At 62.9% G+C, this 12,754-nt stretch overlaps 1 protein-coding gene across 1 annotated transcript; it reads left to right on the top strand.

Annotated features, from left to right (window-relative positions):
* Positions 1-247: 247 nt before the first annotated feature.
* VWA5B2 (von Willebrand factor A domain containing 5B2) lies at positions 248-12,719 on the top strand. The gene is made up of 22 exons (XM_056357932.1): positions 248-435; positions 3,884-4,039; positions 4,469-4,630; positions 4,955-5,168; positions 5,289-5,443; positions 5,876-6,007; positions 6,128-6,252; positions 6,383-6,559; positions 6,636-6,746; positions 6,869-7,071; positions 7,373-7,487; positions 7,562-7,747; positions 7,844-8,003; positions 8,079-8,368; positions 9,500-9,725; positions 9,812-10,171; positions 10,251-10,388; positions 10,466-10,585; positions 10,828-10,905; positions 11,125-11,194; positions 11,424-11,532; positions 11,838-12,719. Exons 2-22 carry the CDS (start codon positions 3,901-3,903, stop codon positions 12,444-12,446), a joined length of 3,879 nt encoding a protein of 1,292 aa, XP_056213907.1. The 5' UTR covers positions 248-435; positions 3,884-3,900; the 3' UTR covers positions 12,447-12,719.
* Positions 12,720-12,754: the final 35 nt, after the last annotated feature.

Raw genomic sequence — 12,754 nt, 5'->3', positions numbered from 1 at the left:
CCTGGACATTGCCCCACTCTGGGTGCAGAGCAGCCCACAGCAGTGGGCTCTGCTGTTGGCCAGTGCCTGTCACCCCCTGGGAGTGTTGGTCATCCCCTGAGACCCCCAGCACCACCCACCAGCGTATCCCCCAGCCCTCCCCGAGGCGGCGGTACCAGGGAGTGTGTCTCTTTAATGAGGCTGGGCTTGGAGCAGCTCTGCTGCTGGCACAGGGAGCGAGGGATGGAGCGAGGGCGGTGAAGGAGCCAGTGCCAGAGAGGGAGCCTGCAGCAGGGAGAGGCCGGGAAGGACCGCTCATCCCCCCGGGGTACTGCAGCCCCCAGGCCAGAGGGGCCGGGAAACCCACCCCTAGGGCAGAGGGCTCTGCAGAGGGCAGGGACCCAGCGGGTGCGGAGCGGAGCCTGCAGTCCCTGTGTCATCCTCCTCTTCCTCCAGGTAAGGGCAGGGGCGGGGGAGAGTCTGGAACCCCAGTGGCCCGGGACCCTGTGAGTATCCTGCAATTCCTGGGTGCCCCAGGGTCACACGCGGGCTCTCGGGGCAGTCCTGGATTGCAGGAGGGGTGAGAGGCGGGAGATGAGGCAGCAGGGCCCCAAAAGTGCTGAAATCACCATCCGGCATGGACCCAACAGGGCTGGCTCTACTAACTGCTGGGAACACGCCCCAGGGTATCAGCCACCGGTCCCTGGCCTGAGCCAGAAATGTCCTGTGGCCAGAGGAGCAGTGGGACCCTTCTGCAGGGCTGCTCCACCTGCGTGTGCCTGTGCTGGGGGAAATCCGTGGGGCTGGGACCTTTTATTTAGGGGGTGCCTGTGTCAGGGTGCATTGAGGGCAAGTAACTCCTGCTCCGTGGCACGGGACTCGGGTTTTCCAGGGGTTTTAGTGGCTCTGGAGGGGTGAGAGCAGCAGCATAGGTCCTGGACGTGGTGGTCCTGCATGTGGTGCGTGTGCCAGAGTGTGTGTACATGTGTGTGTGCAGCAGACTCTGTTCTGACTTCCCAGCAAATGAAGAAGCAGTGCCAGCCAGGGCACAGCACCACAGGCTGGAGGCTTAGGCTGGGGACAGCTCTTCACCCTGTCCCCTTCACCTGCAGCTGCCAGGGAAATCCCTTTCCCCTCCGTTCCTCCTCTTTGGGCTCCCTGCAAAGCGCCATGCCCCATGGGTGCTGGGCAGCAGCGCCATCACCTCCTGCCTCCGTGGCCTCCTCCCTGCCTCAGGAGTTGGGACAGATCTCACTCTCCTGCCCTTGTGTCTTGTCCCAGCGGAGCCATGCAGGAATATCCTGCAGGGAAGGGAAGCAAGGGAAGCAGGGGGTAGGTAACGCAGGTGAGCAGGAGGGGCAGTGATGCTTCCTCACTCCAGGTGCTGCCACAGAGGCTTGGGCTCCTCTCCTTCCATCCTCCTCTTGCACCGGTCTGTGCCTCTGTCACCATTGGAAATTTTCACTGGGTTTGCCTGTGCCAGGGCTGGTCTCATCCTTCCCCGGGATCATGCTGCACCCTGGGGTGGGCGGCTGTTTCTGCAGCAGGTGAGACTCTGACAACTCTGCAGACAGCTAAGGAGGGTCTGCTGGGCTCAGGCACCTGGCTTGCTGCAGCAGCCACGCTAGAAAACTCAACCTATCCACGGGTGAGAAGAGAAACTTTAAGTTATTCTGACCTAGAGAAGAGTTAGCTCAGTCTCGCCTTCACCAAGGGTTTTTTGCCACCAAGCTGGTGAGCTGCACCCAGCCCTGCTCTTGCTGCGACCCCCTCCGTATGTGGGATGCTGTCAGTTAAACCAGCTCCTGTGAGCAGCAGGTGGGAAGGGAGGAAAAGGAAGGGGCCGTAAAGGCACTGGTGACCATGTTGGGGACGGGCCCAAGGACCTGTTGGTGATGCCATGCTGGCACCTGGGGACAGTTTGCTGCCCCAGGGGACGAGGACTAAGATGCTGGGGCGAGGACCATTGGGTCTGGTTTTATTCATTACCACAGGGCTTAGAGCAGCCAGCGTAAAGTGCAGCAGGGCCAGATGGGGCCTGTTTACTCTGAGAGGGTAAATGTAAAGAGAAGTGATAAAAAGCAGCTGGGATGGATTCTCCAGTAAGTCCCTGGTAAACAAGCTGGTAGTGCCCGGGCCAGCGGGCAGCATGGCAAATAGCAGGCACGTTGCTGAGCATCGAGCTGGGTGCCTTGGGAACAAATGGAAGGGTTTTGAGGGGAAATCAGCCTTCAATAGCTCACTGTGGCTGGGCTGGGAGAGTCCCAGACCCCACCTGGGTGCTGTGGTCAGGGCAGGACCTGGCTGGTGATGTTCCCAGCAGTGGCACAGCCAGTGTGGAGGAAAACCAGGCTGTGCAGGGACCCTGTGCTGCTGCTGGGAGGGGGTTGGGGGGGGACGGACGCTCAGCAGTGTGTGCAGCATTCTGCATACAGGGTGGAGGACTGGTGATGGTGGTGGGTGCTTGGATGGCCAGAGCCTGCCAGCATAACCCTGTGATGCCAGTTGAGCAGATTAACAGCTGCCCTCCTGCATAATGGACTTATTTTCCTGAGATGCAGCTACCTTGCTAATGCACTTCTGTGCTTCTTGGGGGCTCCCTGCCTTGCCCAGCCGTGGACTCCATCCTGGTGCTGTCTGCAAGGATGTAGCCCTGCTCTGCCTTCAAGGATGCTCTGGGAGAGGCACCCTGTGACCACATACCGGGGGCACCCTGAGCCTCTTGTTACTGACACTTGTACAAGATGTTCCTGAGACGAAGGCCACTGGAGTGGGGGGACCAGATGTTTCGCTTGTACCTGGCTTTGCCCTTGCCCTGGGCACGTTGCATGCTGGAGCACTGGCACACAGTGTGACATGGGGACCTCGCTGCTGTTGGGTTGCAGGCACTTGGGGTGGGCAGGGGATACAGTGTGGAGGTGTAGACCCATGCCTGGAGTGGGATCCACACGCACTGTTCACAGAGAGGTAGGGCTAAGGCTGACCTGAATATTTCACACAAGTATTTGATAGCACAGGGTGCATTATGTTAGAGAGATGCCTTGGCTCCAGGCAGTCATTTGGGATGCTTCTCCCAGGTGGTTTTTCCAAGGGGAAGAGGGGTGGTTGGTGGGTTGGTGCCCAGCCGCCTCTCTTCCCACAGCTGCTGCTGAAGGGTGGGATGCTGGACGCATCCATCTCTGTGCTGAGCGTTTCTCACCCAGAGGCAGAGATCATCATCCCCTGAGCCAGGCTCCCCCACTGCAGGGCCTTCCCCTCTGTGCTGCTCTTCAGTGCAGCACTGACCTTGTTGTTAATTATTAAACCCCCAGCAAACACTGCTCGTTGTTTTGTCCTAGTTACACTGTGGGCTACTCACCCTTTTTAAAAAAAAAAAAAAAAAAAAGCGAATTACACTGGTGAGCTCTGTGGGTGGATGGAGATGGGAGCAGCAGGTGCTCCTCTCCTGGCCAGTATGGGAGATGGTCTGGGGAGGCTCTGAAACCACCCAGCTGCTGTGGGTTGGCTGAGAGATGGGCTGTGTGCTGCTGGCTGTTATCTGTCCTGTCCAGGAGTCTCTGCTTGTCTGGCAGAACTTGGGGCTTGTATGTAACTGCTGCTGCCCATGGGAGAAGTAATTTTGCTGCTCAGCAGCAAGGCTTATTTACCTGTGGGGCAGAATTGCTCTCTGCAGGCTCCTGTGGCTCCAGACCCAGGTTGCAGGTGGGCTGGGGTCTGAGCAGAGATCTGGGTCCAGGTCCATGTGTTTCGTCGATGCTGCAAAGCACTGTCCCCAGGATGGGGAGGGATGGGGACCTGCTTCCCCCTTGCAGGCTGGGCAGATGGATGCAGCTTGTGCACGTAAGCCCCTTCCTGGCAGACCCCATTGCCGAGCACCCAGCACCTGCCTCCCCTCTGCCCGCAGCTGCCCGCTGAGGGACCATGCCTGGCCTGTACGCCCTCTCCTCCTGGGAGGCTCTGCCCCTGAAAAGCTCCAGGGTGAAGGCTTGTGCCAACGGGTACTCCCTGAGCATCACCGCTCACCTTGTGTACACCAACCCCCATGAGGAGCTTGTGGAAGGTAAGGGGGAGCTTCTGGGGTTGGCAGGAATCTGGGCTGCCTGTGCAGCCCCAGAAAAGCACCCATGCTGGAGAGCATCCCGTCTCCAGCCCACTTGTGTCCTGGCCCCCAAACCTTGCTCAGTTTGGGGAGCAAAGGCAGAGGCCACCGGGGAGGGCAGAGCACGGCAGACACGCAGCATCACCCTGTGGGCAGGAGAAGAGTGAGGCTGAGCAAACCCATTGCCATCACTGAGGATGAGGGGGGTTTCATCCTCCCTCCCTTTTCTGGGCTACTGAGGCTCTGGGTCCTTCCTGTGTGTTGTCCCGCTCTCGGGCAACTAAGTCACCCGGTGAGTCAGTCAGACTCTGAGTGGTGCTGCCATGGGCCACGCTGTGCCGTGGTGGTGTCCGTGCTGGGATCTGCCTCAGGGCTCTCTTCCACCCACAGGCATCTTCATCTACCCGCTGGAGGAGTCGGAGGTGGTGGCTGGCTTCGAGGCGGCAGTGGGCAGCCGGCGGGTGACATTCCAGGTCCAGAACCGGCACCGGGTACAGGACTGCTGCCTCCAGTGCAGCCCCAGCCCCGGCCGGCCACGCCGCTGTGCCAGCGGTGAGTGCGTGGCACGGGTGATCCTGTTGGGTCCTCCGGGCTGGGAGGCTCAGAACAAGGGGGGATGAAGCATGGGGCGATATGGGGGGGCTGAGAGCTCCTGCCAGGCTACCCTGGTGCTTTGGAGGGTCTCTGGGACTGGAGATCTCAGACTCCTCTTTCCCCTTCCTCCACCTCTCCTGGGGTTTTACCTGTCCCTTTGCATGCCCCTTGTTACACCTGCTCTCTGTTGTCCTCTTTGAAAGTAATTAGTTCAATTAATGCCCCCCGCAACTTCACACACCCCACTGACCCCCCCCCCCCTCCCATCTCTCCCCTGCCCAGGCCACCTCGTCCTGGATGAAGATGTGGAGCGCTCCACCTTTGTCATCGTCACAGGCACGCTGTGCCCAGCAGAGAGCCTGGCCATCACCCTGAGCACAGCGCAGGAGCTGGCCACGCTGCCGGATGGGGCCCTGCGCCTCCTTCTCCCCCCTGTCCTCATGCCCCACGTCCCCGCCGCCCCCGAGTGCGAGCCGGCAAGCTTGTGTGACGACAGGTTGGCTCTATGGTGATTTTCATGGCTTCCTCAGTCTCCGCCATCCGGGGGAGGGGGGGATGCTGATGCTGGGTGAGTGGGGCGTGGGGGTGGGAGCCATCACAGCCTCTCCCCTCACAGCCCCACCAGCTGTTTCGGGGGGCCAGGTGCCCGGAGCCAGCCATCCCCCACAGTGCCTGTGGAGACCATGGATGTCTTTCGGGGACAGCCCTGCAACCCTTTTCCTTACGAGTTTGCCTTCGAGCTGCTGGTGAAGGGCCCCTGCTTGCTGGCAGGTAGGGAGGGCGGCTCAGGTGGTGTTGGTTGTTGGGCAAAACCTCCCCAAAACGTAGGTGATGTCCCCCTGGTCCCTCCACGCTTCTAGGAAGAGCTGAGCCCCCTTGCTCTGGTGTCCTCTTGCACTCCCTATGCACAAAGAAGCCCTTTCCCAAAGGGACCCCCCAAAGTCGCCCTGTGTGTGGCTTTGGATGGCTCTGGGTCAGCAGCCCCCTTCCCTGAGGAGGTGTGGTGGATGGGGGGCAGTACAGGCAAGGAAGGGATGCGGGTTGGTAGGGACATGCTCCTGCTGCCAGCCCAGTTAATCCCATTAGAGCTGGAAGGGAGCAGCCCCTGCTGCAGCGCCAGGTCTGGCACAGGTATGGAGTCCGGGGGCGGGGGGGGGTGTCAGGGGTGCAAGGGTCTGCCCTGCTGCTGCCTTCTCCCCGCAGGGCTGGAAAGCCCATCCCACGCCCTGCGAGCTGATGCTGATCCCTGGGCCAGCTCTGCTGCCACTACCTGTGTCACCCTGGCTGAGCCCCACCGCTATGACAGGGACCTGGAGATCATCCTCTACCCCTGCGGTGAGGAGGGACCATGCCTTTGGCGGGTTTGGGGGAGAGGGGTATTGCCTTAAAAGCATCTGGGGCATCCTCAGCCCCGTGTGGCACAGGGTGACTCTGAACACCCCCTGTGCCCCACAGAGCCCCACCACCCCCACCTTGTGATGGAGGATGGCACCGTGACATACCCTGAGTATGAAGCCCACATCCGGAGCCGCCGGGATTATGTGCGGATTGCCAGGAAGGACAGCAGCGGTGAAAGACAGGTGACAGTACACAGCCACTGGTGGCCCGGCAAGGAGAAGGAGGAAGGTGGGAGGTGGTGGGATGTGGGTGAGGAAGACCTCAGCATGGGCCAGGGGGTGCGAGAAAGCCCCTGGCCCACCTGGCTTGCAGGTGGCTTTTGTGCAGAGACGTTTCCACAAAGACATCTTCCCCAACCCCGTGCTGATGCTGAACTTCTGCCCGGTGGCGGGGGGTGTCCCTGGGGACCTGCAGAGCATCACCCGCGAGGTCCTCTTCCTCGTCGACCACAGCAGCAACATGAATGGCCCTGACCTTGACAAGATCAAGGTGAGGCAATGGCCACGGGGCCAAGGATGCTCCCTGGGTGGCTGGTCCTTAGCAGCCCTCTCTGCTGTCACCCTAGGAGGCTTTGCTGGTGGCCCTGAAGAGCCTCCCGTCGGGGACGCTACTCAACATCGCTGGCTTCGGCACAAACGTCAAGCCGCTCTTCCCATCCAGCCGCCTCTGCAGCAATGTGAGTGCTGCTGGGCAAATCCCCCCACCAGCCCCTCTCCATCCCCCCTCCCGGCTCCCTGGCATGGGGTCGGGGCTGGCGAGCCAGGGGACCGCTGCGAGGCCAGCTCTCCACGCGGGCAGGAGACGCTGTGGCGTGCCTGCGAGCACCTCGGTGGGCTGCGGGTAGACGCAGGTGGCACCAACCTGCTGGCAGCCCTGGGCTGGGCACTGGCGCAGCCCCTCCACCATGGCTACCCCCGCCAGCTCTTCCTCTTCACCGATGCGGCGGTGGGCAACGCAGGCAGGATCCTCCGGCTGGTGCGCAGGCAGGCCAGCACCGTCAGGTATGCACCAGCACTGCGGTGGGATCACGGTGGTCTCTGTCCCCTGGACTGTTCCCATGGTTTCACCTTCTGCAGCCCCACATCTCCCCTCCATCAGCCCCAAGCATGTTCTTCACCCATCACGTGCCCCAAGCCCATCCACTCAGCTTTCCCCGGGGTGCTCCCACTCATGCAGCCGGGGCAGCATCTCTGGCTATCAAATCCCCCTGCCCATCCCCCCATGGCAGGGCTCACCACCGGGCTGCCCAGCGCCCAGCACTGGCCTGGCCAGGGCTTTTCATCGCCTGGCTCTCTCCTGCAGGTGCTTCAGCTTTGGCATGGGCCGGCGGGCATGCCGGCGGCTGCTGAAGGGCTTGGCCAAGGTGAGCCGGGGCTGCGCTGAGTTCCTGAGCCCGGACGAGAGGCTGCAGCCCAAGGTAAAGCCCAGGCAGGGATGGGGGGACACAGAGGTCACAGCGATATGTGACACTGGCTCTTCTCCCTGCCCCAGCTGATCAAGTCCCTGAAGAAAGCGATTGAGCCAGCTGTCAGCGACATCACCATCGACTGGTATGTCCCTGACAGCATGGAGGCTCTGCTCTCACCGACCGAGCTCCCAGCCCTCTACCCCGGCGACCGCCTCATCAGCTACTGCGTCCTCTACAGCATCGCCCGCTTCCGCGACAGGCGCCCGCTGGTACAGCCGCCCTGGCATGGGGGGGATGGCACACTCCTGGTGCCACCACCTTCACCCCGTGCTGGGGTGCTGACGGCAGTGCCTTCTCTCTGCCAGGGCCAGGAAGGGGCTCATCGGGGCTCCCGGGGCTCAGCATTCCCTTCCCAGGAGGAGGTGCCCAGTCCAGGAGAGAACCGACAGCCACCCTGGAACACCCCAGGATCTGGGGACGCCTCCCTGGAGCTCTTCACTGGGGGCACGGAGGCATCCGAACAGAGTCAGTGGGGCCGGGGCTGGGGTGGGGGGCAGGTCTGGGAGCCGTGGGCTGACAGGGTCTGCGCTTGCTGGGCAGGTGTGGATCCCATCTCAGGGGGAGACATCTGGAAGCGGATTTACCAGCCCTCCTACATCCAGGAGCAGTACGTCCTGACGCACTGCTCTGTCAGCACCGACCGCAGCCGGGGGCTGCTCTCCCGCAGCTCCACCAGCAGCGAGTCCACCGGCTCCCGCGATGTGGCCCCTGAGGGTGGCTCATCAGCCCCTGGCACTGATGTCACCTCCCAGCAGGGCCAGAAGAGCCTGTCCCTCTGCGAGTCCTCCACCAAATCCGCCCCGCTGCCCTCTGCCCCAGCTCGTACCAAGGTAAGGATGCCAACGGGCTGCAGTGGCTCATGCACGGTGGGGTGGAGCTGCTCCTGGCTTACCAAGGGTCTCGCTGCCCCATTGTGCCCAGACACGTGGGCTGGAAACCAGTGATGTAGCCTGGATTTTAAACGAGGATCAGCTGTGGTGCTGCGAGGTGACTCCTTGGGTAGTTTTGCCCTACTGGAATAGGACAGCTGGGGACCAAGCAGCTGGTCCCCCAGCTTCCCCGGCCAGCAGTCAGCTGGGTGGCTAACAAACCCCCTAGCCAGTTCCTTGTTCAGGCCACAGAAATTAAATGAAAATAGCTGGGCCGGCATCAGGTAATGAACTTGCCAAGCTGGAGAGGAGGGGGTGGGCTGTCTAAGCCTCTGCCTGGCTCCTTCAGCCCTTGGCCAATGCCACCCAACACTTGGTTAGCGATGAGCCAAGTCTCTGCTGCTTCGTACCTGGGTTTAAAACCCAGCCAGGTCGCTGGGGGACAGGGAGAGGCAGCTCCCCCGGTGCTGATGGCTCCAAGGCCAGGTGAGGCGAGCTGTCACCCAGCTCCAGGACGTGCTCCTGGCTGGTGGCACAGGTTAGGTAACCTGCTCCCACCACACGGCAGCACAGCTGGCGGCCTTTGCTGCTGAAATGTCAAGCGTAAGTGATTTCCCTGCAGTGCAAACGATCCTCCCCTGGCTCCACACTGCCAGCACGAGAGGCAGCGCAGGCACTGCTGCCCTGTGGTATCTTTTAGGTGAAGCACCCTGGTGCAGGGACATCACTCTGCACTGGGGACTGCATCATCCAGTCTGAGCAACTGAGCTAAGCCCCCCACTCCGCAGACATGGAAATCCCTGCCAACGGCTCCTGCCTCAGCGGCAGCCTGAGTCAACCCCCAGGGATGTTTGCAAACTCCTGTCTCCGTGCTGTCGGTCCTTCCCATGTGTATGGGGAGCCTGGCGAGCATCACCCACCGCCCTGGGAGGCTGCCGGGTGCCAGCCTGCAGAGCGGCAGGGCTGGGCGTCAGCCAGCGGCTCCAGCCAACAGCCGGCCGGGGCCGCAGGTGCCCCATCACGGCTTGGCGCAGCCTGCGCTCTGTGCCAGTGCCTTTGCCAGGCTCGCTGGCAGCCTCCCCCCTGCTGCAGGTGACAGTGGCCCTGAGCACAGAGGAGCTGGCGCGGCAGAAGAAGGCATTGGCACGCACTGCCCTGGCCGGCCGCAGCTTTTCCTCGCCACATGGGGAATTGGATGCCCGCCGTCTCTGTCGGGCCCTGGAGAAGGTGTCACAGAAGAGGAACCAGTCCCTGGAGGGGCGGCTGGATGAGCTGGGACCCCAGGCACGGCAGCGGCAGCCCAGCACAGTGGAGTCAAGTGTGTGCTGGCTCCAGGGGATGAGGGCGGCGGGGATGGAGCTGGATGCCCCTGCCTTGCTGAGCCCACTTCTTGCCATTGCCCAGATAACCTCCTCTCGCCCACCCACCTGGACTGGGACATGCTGGTGGAGCCCTCCTACCTCTTCAGCGCCTCGCCAGCACCCGAGCCGGGGGAGCCCAGCCTGGCCGATGCCAGCGTGGCTGATGGCAGCCTGCCCCTGCGCTGCCAGGTGGTGATCCACGCGCTGCAAGCTGGCAAGCCAGTGTCGTGGGAAGTGACGGCCTCACTGGAATCGCTGCTGCAGCCCCGGGAGGGGCTGGGCAGGGAGGACCCCCCACGGCGGGCGGCCAAAGCCTGGGACAAGCCACTGCACTGCTTGGCAGCTCGCTCTGTCATCCGGGACAACGAGAACGCGGCACAGCGGGAAGCCGAGCTGGAGCAGGGTGGGTGCTAGTGCGTGTGTCCCCCTGCCCCAGCGCAGCCCTGGCATCCCCCCACATCTAACTGCCTCGCTCCGGGCAGGTTTTGCCCGCCGGTTTCGCCTGAAAGCCATGCAAACCAGCAAAGCCTGCAACGTGCCTTCTCTCTACACCCGCCTGGTGCCTGTGGACACTGCCACACACGCAGCCCTGCCCACAGCCCCCGAGGTGTGGGGCACAGGTACAGCCAGGGGGCTCAGGGCGCTGGGGACGGGGCAGTGAGGGGACAGAGGGCTGAGGTGGCACCGTTCCTTGCAGCTGGCTCAGCCAGCCGGCCCCAAGCCACCACGGCGGGGAACTGGCACCACAGGAGCTCCTCAGCAGGTGTGGACCAGCGGAGAGATGCGGAGGAGCAGGATGAGGCCCCTGTCGCTGCAGGTACCAGTCTGGGCCCTTACATCAGCTTATGCTCCCCAGTGACCTTCCCGAGCACCAGGGTCACTGGGGACCCTCAGCTCACGGCTGCATGGGTCTGGTCCTGGCTGGAGCACTGTGGATGCCTGGAAAGAGGCACCTGCCCCACACTGGGACGGGGGGACATGGGGGTGGCAGCACAGCAGCCCCTGTGGATGTGAGGGTGCCGGGAGCCCAGGGGCCCTCAGGGCTTTGTTCTTTTGCAGAGCGAGATGAGACCCCAGGGTCTCCAGCCAGTGTCTCCTCCCCTACTTATGGCTCGGAAAAGCAGAACTGCTCGAATGGTGCGTCCAGGGTGGAGGGGGCCAAGGGCTGGATGGTGGGGGACTGGGGGTGCCCCCAACACCCTGTTGCTGGCAGCTGAGAGCTGGAGCATCTGCTGTGCCCACGCCTGCCCTCATTGCCGAGGGCACGGGCACAGAATCACCCTCACAGGTGCTAGGGAGCGGGATGCACCTCTGGGTGCATCATGGCCCCCCATCTTCAGCCCTCCCCCCTTGCAGGGCCTCCAACCAGCCCCTCCACCACCTCCATGGGCTCCCAGAAATCCACGGAGAGCATCACTGGCTCCAGGTGAGGCTGCAGGGTGGAGGGATGCCAGGGCCCAAAAAATGGCACATTGCACAGAGAGGGGGACAATGCCACTTCTTGGGTGCTGCAGGTACAATGCTCCCTGCCAGCTCCTGCAGCGTAAGGGGAGGGGTTTGGTGCTCCAGCCCCATCCCTGCAGCAGGCTGGGGGTCCAGCTGCCTTTCAGAAACTGCACCCCTCTGCCCCTTTAACTCTCCTCTTTGCCCCGCAGGTTTAGCCTGAGCAGGCGCAGGGGGCCCAGTCTGGCACTGCGACCGCAGTGCCTCAGCCCAGAAAGCGAGCGTCCCAGCAACCACGCCAGCCACGACTACCTCCCGCTGGTAAGGGCCCCGTCCCCATGTCCCCATCCCATCCCGGGGTGTGCTGAGCAGGCACCTTCCCTGCTGGGCTGCAGCTCAGCTGCCCAGGCAGCACCCAGCAGCGCCAGCAGTGGCACCCAGCTGAGGGTGCAAACCCAGACGGTGCTGTTCAGCCCTGGGGGCCTTTGCTGGCTTTGGGGATGGGGGGGACAGGGCAAGTTGTGCAGTCCCTGTGCCCCAGGGACACTCCTGTGGCCCCCACCAATGAGTGCTGGGGGCTGCACCCCTGCCTGTCCCCTCCCAGTCACCTGCGCCCCCCAATGCAGGTGCAGCTGCAGCAAGCCCGGGGGCCATTCCAGCTCACCGAGAGCTTCTCCGAAGTAGTGCAGATCCCCCTGGACCGCCTGTGCCGGGCCTCTCCCTACGCCTCCCACCGAGCCAGCCTCAGCCCCGTGTCCCCCGGGGCCAGAAGCAGCCCTGAGGCAGGGCCCGGTGGCGAGGAGGGCGAGGAGCTCACTGCAGCCTCACAGCCTGGCTCGCCCCCGTCCCGGAGCACTTGCTCCGAGGTGCCCAGTGCAGCCGTGTGGGCGCAGGCGGATAGTGGGCATGGCTCTGAGTCCGACACCGGCCCCCACTCAGCCGCTCCCTCTGAGGCTGGCATGATCTGGCAGGACGTGGGGCCAGAGGACCTGGAGAGTGCCAGCTGGGCCACAGCAGTGGCTTTGGCGTGGCTGGAGCATCGCTGTGCTGGCTTCTTTGAGGAGTGGGAGCTGGTGGCGGCCAAGGCAGATGCGTGGCTGCAGGCACAGCGGCTGCCCGAGGGGGTGGACGTGGGCTGTCTCAAAGGGGCAGCCAGGCACTTGTTCTTGCTGCTGCGTCACTGGGATGAGAACATCAAGCTGAACATGCTGTGCTACAACCCCAACAATGTCTGATGGCTGCCAGAGGGGCCAATAAAGACGCCTGGCTCCACACCGCCTGCACAGGTGTCTCTGTTATGGGCAGGGAGCCACTGGCCCTGTTCAGGGCACGCTAGGGCTCACCAGAGCCCTGGGGTGGGGGTGACCCCCTTCCCGGCCATCTCTGGTGGGAGGGAGCACACAGGAGACTAGGAAAAGCCATCTTGGAGGGATCTCTGTGCTGCATCAAGGCGATTCAAACCTTGAGGCAAAGGAGTTTTGCAGATCCTCCGTCTTAACCTCACCCTGGAAGCTGCGCTCCTGCCCTGGGCAGTGCTCTCCCA

Source organism: Falco biarmicus, chromosome 13 (assembly GCF_023638135.1).
Source record: "Falco biarmicus isolate bFalBia1 chromosome 13, bFalBia1.pri, whole genome shotgun sequence".
NCBI classification, from domain to species: Eukaryota; Metazoa; Chordata; class Aves; order Falconiformes; family Falconidae; genus Falco; species Falco biarmicus.
Note: the sequence above shows the minus strand (reverse complement) of the source record. Positions and strands in the feature narration are given on the sequence as shown.

Excerpts from the sequence above, each read along its gene's own strand:
- VWA5B2 (XM_056357932.1), top strand. The coding sequence starts at position 3,901 with ATGCCTGGCCTGTACGCCCTCTCCTCCTGGGAGGCTCTGCCCCTGAAA. Across the intron at positions 6,253-6,382 it reads ACAGCAGCGGTGAAAGACAG|GTGGCTTTTGTGCAGAGACG; the intron begins GTGACAGTACAC and ends CCTGGCTTGCAG. Across the intron at positions 11,533-11,837 it reads GCCACGACTACCTCCCGCTG|GTGCAGCTGCAGCAAGCCCG; the intron begins GTAAGGGCCCCG and ends CCCCCAATGCAG.